Source organism: Saccostrea cucullata, unplaced genomic scaffold, assembly GCF_032062105.1.
Source record: "Saccostrea cucullata isolate Sc308-1 unplaced genomic scaffold, CSIRO_AGI_Scuc_v1 ctg3760, whole genome shotgun sequence".
NCBI lineage: Eukaryota > Metazoa > Mollusca > Bivalvia > Ostreida > Ostreidae > Saccostrea > Saccostrea cuccullata.
Genome location: NW_026932234.1, coordinates 12,486 through 24,163, shown reverse-complemented (window position 1 = coordinate 24,163; position 11,678 = coordinate 12,486). Strand labels below are relative to the sequence as shown.

The following is an 11,678-nucleotide window of genomic DNA, read 5'->3' as shown; positions in this document are numbered from 1 at the left end:
TCCATCGAGCTCGTGATCTTATGATATGCCCCTGCAATTTTTCTTTTCTCAAATTTTCAAGACTCAGCTTTTTTTCTTCTAAAAGTTCAAAATTAATTTCTGTCATTGTTTCTAAATGTTCAATTTCCTCTAGTAATAATTTTTCTGAATTTTGTCTTTCTTTTTTTCTGAAAGATGAATAAGAAATAGTAACCCCTCGAATTTCCATCAAAAGAACTTCAAAAAACAGACTGTCATCAATTTGAACATTACATTGATTACCGTCATTATTTGGAACATGTAAATATTGGGCAACTACCTTTTCTATAGTTTCTTTTACTTTTCCAACATATGTTTTATCTGTTAATAAGCTGTTATTGAATTTCCATAGACCTCGCCCTCTTTCAAAAGAATTAAATTTTAATTCCATTATAACTGAAGAATGGTCAGACCTGTAACCAGGTTTAATAGCAAAGTTTTCAACCAAATTTGAAAGACTTTCTGAAATAAGAATATAGTCAAGGCGACCTTGTTTTAATGGATTTTTTTTCAACCAGGTATATATTTTTTTGTCTGGGTTTAAAATTCTATAGTAGTCAATTAACTGAATATCTTCCATAACCTCTAATAATTTCTCACGTGCTTTTGGGTTACTGACACTACGATAATTGAAAGTATCTAAAGAAGGGTTTAAAGCAAGATTAAAGTCACCACAAAGTAACAGATATTCATTATCAAATTCAAGAAAAGTTTCTCTAACTATATCATAAAATTCTGGATTATCAGAATTAGGACCATATATGTTTATGATAGTAGTTCTATTATCTTCAATTGTAATGTCTAATGCCAGCATATTCCCACTATTATCACGTTTTATACTGTGTATTTTAAATTCAAAATTATTATTAAACATTATAGCAACCCCTCTTGCATTAGATTTAAAAGAATTAAATATACATTTGAAACCCCACTGTGCTTCAACATATGGTTCAATTTCTGTAGTAAAATGAGTATCTTGCAGACATATAATTGAATATCCTTTTTTTCTGTAAAAATTTAAAACATCTAGTCGTTTTGATGGTGTTGCAAGGCCCTGACAGTTCACTGTAACAACTTTTATATTATCTGACATTAAATCTGTACAAAATAAAAGAATAATACTTAGACAAGGAAGCGGATGACGATTGAAGTATATAATTTTTGGAGAAATAAGCAACAAAACAAAAGAAAAGTGGATAATCTTCACACACATACCATGTCACACACTTTCGCATTCTCTCGCTTCAATCAATCCCGATCACAAAGTTTACTGCTTCCCGATCCCGATCTTAAAAGTTCTTGGAAGTTTTTCGTGCTCCAGCTGTTTACGCATAAATCGTGCTATTTGTGTTTAAGTTTGTCAGACACACTGTCCAGGATGTCAAATCGGTGTCTGTCTCCATCATAATCCAACGCAAACACTTTGCCATTAAAGTACCAGGCACTTTCAATACGCTCGTCCTCGTTCAAGTCTTTTATAAGTTTGGCGTTCATAGGAGTTACGTGATCGTGCATCACAAAGCGCTTCTTCAACTCCGCATTTGAGCGATTCTTTATGACCATCACTTTCGTCTCGGTATTCCTGAATTTGGCGATGACTGGCCGTGGTCCGACATTACCACCCGATCCTGGCACTCTGTGTATGGCCAGTATATCTGTTGGTTGTAGATCAACGTGAACTGTCTCCTTCAAGATTGCACAGAGATCTGCACGCAGATTTTCGTTTTTTTGCTCATTCCATTTGGTGAACTTAATATTGTCCTTTTGCGAATACTGCTGATTGCTGTTTGCTAAAGTAACTGCTGTTTCAGTCAAATATTGATAGCGTTTCAAATGTTCTTTTAGGGCCCTGAGTTCTTTTGCTTGCTCGTGAAACTTTTCTTTCAGTGTTTCAAACTCTAAATTAAACCCCTCTGAGATATCTTTAGTCTGATCTTGAAACTCCTTTGTTTTTCTGTCTATCTTTTCCCCGAATTCTTTCTTTACCTGCTCCGTCACGCTCTGTTTAACTTCAGGTATGAGTGACTCTTTGACTTCAGCGAGGATTTCATTTTTTAGTTCACCCTTTAATTCGGTAACGATTGAAGTAACCATTCCTTTTACATCATCTTTACTGACCATTATTCGCCTTATATCCGATATGCCTTCTTGTATAAGACTGAGCTCACCCAATGCACTATTGACACCACTTGTTGACTCGTAATCAGAACTGCTACTTCTTTGTTTTTTTGCGGCATTTTTTCCTGACACCACCGTATTTTTAATTGAAGCAGGAATTGACTGGAGGTTCAATTGCACCAACTTTCTGTCTGGAGTATTCTTGTCACCCTTAGCCTTTTTATCGATTCCCCCACTCTCTGATTTTTTACCATCTTTCTGCGTTGTAAGTGACATTGTAAGTGACATTGTTGACATTGTGAGTAGCTACTCACGGTACATAAGGTGTTGGAAAAATCACTGTTTCTTCACAACAAAAGTTTACTAATTTCAATTAAAGTTACTTGTACTTGTTATTAAACACGCTGGACAGTTTTGAACTGTTTTAAAGATCTCACACGATTAAAAGGACAAAATAAAGAGAAAAACAGCGGAGCTGGAAAAAAGCACTTACGCTCGGCTCATCACGTGACCGGAACCTTTTCCTCTACATGTTTATTAACCTTCAGTTTGCCCCGGGGCTGCTCCTGTGATGTGTTGTCAGCATTTGTTGTCAGCATTGATTGTTAGAGCATTGAAAGAGTCACAATGACTTAGTGTTTCGTGATGCTGTACCAAAACTAATAGATACATTTTCACAATACTGTCTTACTTTAGTATTAATTATAATTTGGACTTAAGGTTAAATTCGCCAATTTCATACTTGCAAAGTTGTGTACATCCAGAGACATGGCATCACGATAACAATCGCTGCTCCAGCTACTTTCGTTACTTCTAACCGATGAAAATTGTCCTTACTCTCTTATAAAAACTGTTGCGTCATATTACCCATAATGCAATATAATTGCATGCACAACTAAATTGTAGAACACACATCACAAGATTTCGAATATACATCACAAGATTATCGAACAAACATCACAAGATTATTGTACACACATCACAAGATTTCGAATATACATCACAAAATATTGAATATAAATCATAAGATTTTGAACATATATCACAAGATTATAGAATATACATCACAAGATTTCGAATATACATCACAAGATACTGAACATAAATCACAAGATTATAGAATATACATCACAAGATTTCGAATATACATCACAAGATTATCGAACAAACATCACAAGATTATTGTACACACATCACAAGATTTCGAATATACATCACAAAATATTGAATATAAATCATAAGATTTTGAACATATATCACAAGATTATAGAATATACATCACAAGATTTCGAATATACATCACAAGATACTGAACATAAATCACAAGATTATAGAATATACATCACAAGATTTCGAATATACATCACAAGATATTAAACATACATCACAGGATTTAGAACATACATCACAAGATTTTGAATATACAACACAAGATTATCGAATATAGCAACGTTTGACATGCCTTATATATTGTCGATATATTATTGTATTAAATGTTTGTTTAAGCATTTTATTATTTCTCTTTTATTTTTTCCACGTTTAAGTTCTTAAATGGTATCAAAGAAGGAATTCCTTTAAGGGCTGACTTCTTTTCACATATTTTTTCAAAAGTATTTAAACAGCAAGTTAATTTTCTCATATATATTTAAACTCGATCAGTAGAAAACAACATATGTGTTGATATCGGTTTTGAATTTAAAAAAATAATCTTATTTAATTTTCACCGCTTTATCTGAAAAAAAAATTAATATTTTTACGCTATATTAATGATGTCTGTGATTCTATATTATTTTCTGTGTTTGTATTTATTTTTTATTTGACGGTTAGACGACAGCATGGGACCACTAAGTCTTGTAAAGGTTATTGTTAAAACTCGTATGCGTGAATTCTCTTAGAAGGTATTGAAATCAATAGATTCTACATACAGAATCCGATTGAAATGGTAATAACAACAAACGTAAAGATTTTCGTTTCCTAACACGAGGTAAATTATTGACAAACAAGTTGATGAAACACGATTATCAACAGTATCGCTTGAAGTAATCAATTCTTAAGTCTTGTGATCGATACAATGACCTTGTCAGCAAATATAATATACAATTATGTCAAATGCTGACTGTTTTTAAAGTAGTTGGTAGACCATAATAGATTATTTAACATCAATGAGAATGTATGTGATACAATATCAGGAATGAGACAAAGACAAACGAATAAAATGACAAACATCACGATACACATATACTTTATGTGTAGTATAAGGTCATCAATTCAAACATAAATGTGCCTTAATTAAATCGATAAAGCACATAGAACATCAAAAGAAAAAGAAGCTTACACATCAATGTAGCTACCAATGTCTGTAGATCTACGTACATTTAACGAAGAAAAACTGCTTCACTGTTTATACTTTTTGTCATATATATGACAAAGTCAAAGACATTATAAGATACACTTATATTACAAGTCTCTATAATTAATTACAATATATAATATAACAATTTTTTTGTGTTAATGTTACTACATGTACCGGGTTATTATACCCGCACTTTCTAAAGAAAGTTCGGGTATATTGTTGTTACTCATGTCCGTCCGTCCGTCCGTCCGTCCGTCCGTCCGTCTGTCACACTTTTCTTCCCTGAACTCCTCCTACATTTTTCACAGTAGCTTAATCATCTTTTGGGAGATGGTTGGGTTTGTCATGTAGATGTGCAGTAAGGTTTCGTAATTTTGATTTTGCCAAAGGGGATCAAATGGGGGTCGAAAAATGACGTTTTTTATGCAAAAAGCCCGGTCTTCACTAAACTCCTCTTACATTTTACTCAGTAGCCTAATCATCTTTTAAGAGATGGTTGGTGGTGTCATGTAGATGTGCAGTAAGGTTTCGGAATTTTGATTTTGCCCCGGGGGGTCAAATGGGGGTCGAAGAATGATGTTTTTTTTTTTATACAAAAAGCCCCTTCCTCTCTGAACTCCATCTATATTTTACGCAGCAGCCTAATCATCTTTTAAGAGATGATTGGTGGTGTCATGTAGATGTGCAGTAAGGTTTTGGAATTTTGATTTTGCTCGGGGGGTGTCAAATCGGGGTAGATTTTTTTTTTTACATATATTTGATATGTTTAATCACCCTGCTTTCAAGAACTTCCCTAATATCTTATGCTGCAATAGCTTTAAACCATGACCATTTAAAAATGATTGGTTTGTTTTACGTATGTGTAAAATGGTTTCAAAATTTGAATTTTCATGTGGATGGCAAAAAGGGGCAGGAAAAATATGGCCCCTCCCTAACCCTGGGGGTCATGATATGCACAAACTTGAATCTACACCTCTTGAGAATGCTTTCATATTAATCATGCTCTTGTTGTTTTTGGAAAGAATAATTTTGAAGATGTGTTTCCTTTTATTTCTATATAAAACTTTGATCCCTAATTGTGGCCTGACCCTAGCCTTTGAGGTGATGATTTGAAAAACTAGAAATATGTCTATAGGACATGAATGTCCCGCCAGATGTGTGTTACTAATGGTACATGAAAATTTGTATTAGTGTATAAAGTTTGATGAAAATATCTTAAACATTTTTTTTCAGAATTGAAGCTAAAATATAAATAAATTGGATATACACTGTAGATAATACATTCTCATCAAATTATGTATAAGTGCATGCTAAACATCAAAATGTCTTAAATTATTTCTTTAAAACTAAGCAAAATACAAATTAAAGAGGAGGGAGGTCAAGGTCACAGGAATGTGCAAGATGAAGTTTTTGATGCAGCTGAATAGCTCTCACTAATACATATCAGCATGTTATGTTTGATAAAAATATCTTGAATGATTTAATGAAAGTGAGCTTAACAATTTTTTTTTCTAGAAAAGAGAGGACAAAGGAAAGGTTGGGGTCAAAATGTTGTTCTAGTTGAAAAGCGTACATCAGTGTGAATTTACTATTAGCATATGAAGTTTGATAAAAATATAATTAATGGTTTATTTAAAACTTAGATAAACACATATTTTAAAATGTGAGGTCAAGGTCAAAAGAAAATTCAAGGTCAAAATAAGTTAATGCAATAATAGCTCTCATCAGTATGTATTAGCATATGAAGTTCGATAAATGTATCTTGAATTGTTTATTCAAAACTGATCTAGTCTAAGACATTAATTTTGGAAAAGTGAGGTCAAGGTCACAGGAAATGTCAAGGTAAAAAAAGAGTGAAGCATTGTAAAGCTTACATCAGTACGTATCATCATGTGAAGTTTCATTACACAACTTGAATCATTACGGTTTCTTTAAAATAAAGCTAAACACTAATTTTAAGAAAAGTTAAGTTAAGGTCAAAGGAAAGTCAAAGTCAAAAAATATTGCTGCAGCTGGATAGTTTACATCAGTATATGCAACAATATATAAATTTTGATAAAAATATCTAGAAAGTTTCTTTGAGCCCGATGGAGGACAGATAAAAGGACGGACATGACAAAAACTATACATGTATTCCTAATCATGGCGTAGCATAAAAAACTTGAATCTACATTATATGAGGATGTTTCCATATCAAGATTATACAAGCAAATTCAAAGAATTGTGGTCCTCTGCTTTCTGTGTTTAAGTGAATGGGATGCCATAATTTATGGCAGATTGTGTGTCAAATATGCACCCCTATCATATGTCACTTTATGAAAATTAGGTCAAAGGGGGAAAATCATCGCATGCTCGAAATATTTTGTTGCAGGTAAAGTACATGTCAAATATGAAAGTCCCATCTCTTTTCAATCAAAAGTTATATATATAAATATATAATATAATATTTTTGAAAAGTAGGTTAAACTTCTAGGTCAAGGTCACAGAGTCAAAAGTCATGATATATTTAGAAAAGTCTTTTCACATGCAATATACATGTATAATTTAAATGCCATATCTCTTCTCTTTCAAAATGATTAATTTAAAATGTTATTTTTTGGAAAGTAGATAAAATTTTAAGGTCAAGGTCTCACTTGGGTTAAAAAATCATGGTACATTTAGAAAGTTTTGTGGTAATGTACATGTGAAATATGAAAGCCCTATCTCTTATTATTCAAAAGTATGACCAAGGTCAAATTTATTGTGACAGATGCACGTACTGTCAAAGATGGCCAGACTGACAGACAAATAAGATTTAATGTTCCCTCCCTTTCCCCCAAAACGGGGGACAATAATGCCCTTGCTGTTCTTGAGAAGAAGATTTATGATGGAAAAAATCCCCTGCATATTTCTTAATGCAAATCAGTATTGTGTTTTTATGTCATTTATTTGTTTGTTTGTTATTAAACATCCCTCTCAAGAATTTTTCACTCAAATGGAGACACCACCACTTGAAAAATAATGAGGACAAGTCAGATTTGAGGTCAACATTCATTTTAGGAGTTTTCAACCATTAAGACGTAAAGAGACATGAACTCGATCCTTCCCCTCACCCCTTCTCAGACCCCTGTTTATTCATGACAAGTATGCAAACTACTACTTGTTTTTACATTTAAAAAAAAAATTTAATAGCCTATATACAAATACTTTAATGTGGTCCATCTCTTTGAATGATTTTCATTCTTAATTCTAGGAGGATAGGTTGATGAATAAAATGTCAAGCAATCTTATCATTGATGCACTTTTATTTAATTTAATGCAGTCATATTGTTAACATTTCCAGCTAGAATCATTAGGAGAGTGGGGATGATCTCCAGGGGGTTCAAAACCTTTATACCATTAAATTTACATAACATAATAACACAAAAAGCAAAATTATGTATAGTCAAATGGAAAAAGTTTCCTACTATTTAGGAGTCACATGATCATTTGTCATTACTGTTTACAGGGACAAAGAGTGGATTGGGAGATCCTCCCCCCCCCCCCGAATTTGCAGGACTATAATATATACTGGAGCAAATAAAAAAGACTTTGGATGCCCTCCACCCTAGAAAACAGACACCACCATAACTTCTCCTTTTATTTGCTTCTCAGGAAATTCTGGTCTGGAAATCCCCCCTCCCTCCCAGAAAAAAATTCTGTATCTTGTAACTGAATGTAACGTCGATAACGGGCGATACTCTTCAGAATGTGAAATTCGTCTTTTTGCGGCATCGGATGACCTTTGATCCTTTAAACTTTAACCTAACCAGTTGCATTTTAGACTATTTTACCCTAATCTATACCAAAACTTGTACTTACCGACTGCCATAGGTCCTGTCAACTTGAAATATAATCCAATTAAAACACAAAATAATTCCTACTGACATACATGCAATGATGTGTACACAACACTAGTACTGCACGTGCAGTGCTATCTGAAAATGATAATGGTAAAACTAGTACTTAAGTTGGGTATGTGACGCAAGTCCAATGTGATGCAGATGTTCAGAAACATTTATAGTACATGAACAAATTTAAAATTATTATTTACAAAAGATGTTTTATCTTAACTTTGCCATCTAGGCCTATTTCCAAAATCAGGAAAATAGGGTGTTTGTGTGTGTTGATGAGAGAGGGGTGGGGGTTGACTAAATTGATTGGGTATATGGCAGCTTTCAAGGTGTTTCTGCCTAATCAAATATAAAAAAGTTTGTACATTTTGAAAAAAAAATCATCAAAAACGCTTTACACTAATTTGAATAATATTATTTGTAGTTGATCTATATGAGAAAATAGATGTTAAAAGTTCCAATTATGGGCCAAATATTTATATCCCCCCTTTATCAAACCTAATTTACATCATTAATTAAATTCTGTTGTTTAATTTCAGACCGGTAATGAATTACGAATATGAAATACCTATAAGATCGAGGCCGATGGATCACATGGTCACTTGAGAATATTATGCTCAATTTGATGAATACAAGGACGCCCTTTTATGTAAATCATTGAATTAAATTGACTTTTTCCTTGGTAAAGCCCAGTTTAAATGAGTGTGCATTTAGAGGCAAACACCTTAGTGCGGGTATTACTGTCTCATGACAGCATCTAGTAATTACTTGTAATAGGGGAGGAGAAAATTCTAGCGGACCAGACTGGGATTTGAACCCTGGCCCATTTGATATCAATTCAACTTTTCCACCAGTTATGCTCTTCTGGCAACCCGCAATCGAACCGGTCCAACGTCCTCTCACTTTATGAGCTAGTCATGATGATCGTCTGTGAGATTCTCCTTTCTCCGTATGTATCAATATACACTCACCCTGCTGTTATAATCAGTTATATCAGACTCCCTGATACATTTATCCTGTTTCTTTTGTTGAACAGTGATTAGAAGTGACCGTCTTTGTCAATCATTTGAATTGTTTTACTTTTAGCATCACACACCAGGATGTGTGACAGCGCGTCTACACAGATTCCTAGTGGTGATAGCCCTGATCCTGATGGGTGTCCTGTGTAGGAGAAACGATGTCTTCCTGTAGGATCTATCACCACTACACCATTGTTCATGTCAGAAACGATAACATCTCCATTATGGTTCTCCGTCATGTATTTAGAAAGTTTATATAGCTTTTTACTTGTGCTATCGTGTTCAATGATATGACCTTATTGTTCTGAACCATTCATGTCATTCCGCATTACTTGAGCATCTCTTTAAACATATTGATTTCTATCATATCTCACTCTCCAAACCAGTAGATCTCCATTAGAGGGAGAATAGTACACACGCCCTGCTTTCCATAGTTCTATTCTCTCAAAATTAATTAGTGTATCTAGAGTCTTGTTGTCTGTAGAAAAGATATTTTACGTCATAAAACTTGTCTAAATAAATGAGATTACCTTCAAGAGTGACGGTGTGTCCTTCAGTAGAACTTATTGCAGCCCGGACGACCGGGCTGCTCTATACATATAAATTTAAGTGTTGGTGTATGTTGATTTGGGTGGGAGAAGTTATTCAGAATTAAAGGTTTTCTAATCATGGAAAAGATTGTTAATCAGAATGTTCTTTCCCTTTTTGAATTACGGAATACATAATATATTTACTTCCATAAAGTGAATATGTAAAAATAAATATGTTTTACATGTTTAATGTATAAAGTTACTTATCATATAATATCGTAAAAACGACACATCCCTCTTTTCAGAATATCGAATTTTACTTCTCGCATAAAAACGCACTGTGCATATAGTTCATGTTTTATATTCTAAAATTGAAAATTAATACATTTTTGAATATAAGTGAGACATGTGTCTTACTTCAATTTCTATTTTATGCAGCCAACATTTACATGAGGAATTGATGAAGTTTATAATGGTATCGTTTTTTGTTTGATTTTTTTCCGACTGTAAGTTTTCAAAATATTCGCGACTATCGTCGCCATCAATTAGGCGCATGCCTTTTCACACATACCAAAGCGGTTTGATGATCAAGACTCATTTCCATTGCTTACTTTATATATTTCCCGGGCGACAATTGATGGTTACATCAATATTTACTTGTTGTATTTGTCACAACATGTAGAGGGGCTACTGTTGTGTTTGTCAAGATGATTCGTCCATATCACGTCTCTTGCTACACAGGAAATGTGACGAACCATCATACAGGCATAGGCATGGTTACCGAAACATATAATCGATTAATAATCGATTATTTAGAGGAATTTTGTGTAATCGATTAACAATCAATTACAGTCAGTTTTGTCCTGTTATCAATTGTAATCGATTACTTCAGACAATGTTATCGATTAATACTGAGTAATCGATTACTTTCAATTTCCTTCCACCCTTAAATAAAAAAGAATAAATATTATGCCGTAATGTTAAAGATAACCTCTGAAGTTTGAATGTATAATTTACGCAGTTTGGCCTTAAACCTCAACGCATTTATATTTATGAATTAACAAATTTTACAAATAAACTCCAAAACGGCTGCACAAGAGTTCTTACTCACGCCTGTAGGAATACACTAGGTATAAGATGACTTCCTAAACTATATTCAGATTTCACTCGCATAGTATTTATCGTAAATTTAATTAAAAGTCTACTATCACTTTCGATTAACAGCCTCTAAATGGACAAACACCACCAAATGTCTTCCATAGACTTCCATACAAACTTGAGCCCCTCTCACTGATACATATATTGAATTTCGGGCAAATGGCCTTTTTGTCGTAAAAGTCCGAGATATTGGAAAACAAAACATGCCAGAAAAAATATACCGCCACAACTTTTACTTTTAATTTAAATTTCTTTACAACAAAGTGCGTTTGACACCAAATGAAAATCTAACCACAGTGCCCCCCACCCTTCAAATTTTTACCTGTAACTCCTATATATCAAAAAAAAAAAAAAAAAACAAGTCTTGATATGAGATTTTTATCAACTTTATTTCACTTGTCAAAGACATAACAAGTCTTTTCTCTTATTGACCAATTACGCGCCAGACAGCATTTTCTCCTCCGCACAACTTTGGGTGTCCAAAATGTCTGCACCCATGTATTTTTTTTGTAGGAGTTTTTCCTATAGAGTAATAGAAACATTAATAAAAAGTGGTCAATTTGGTATATTTAGAACACATATCTATTGCTTATCTCACCTGTTGAATATT

At 33.4% G+C, this 11,678-nt stretch overlaps 1 protein-coding gene across 1 annotated transcript; it reads right to left on the bottom strand.

Moving 5' to 3' along the window:
* Window positions 1-1,359: 1,359 nt before the first annotated feature.
* On the bottom strand, window positions 1,360-2,412 carry LOC134234680 (uncharacterized). The gene has a single exon (XM_062716739.1). The coding sequence runs from the start codon at window positions 2,410-2,412 to the stop codon at window positions 1,360-1,362; it is 1,053 nt and encodes a 350-aa protein (XP_062572723.1).
* Window positions 2,413-11,678: the final 9,266 nt, after the last annotated feature.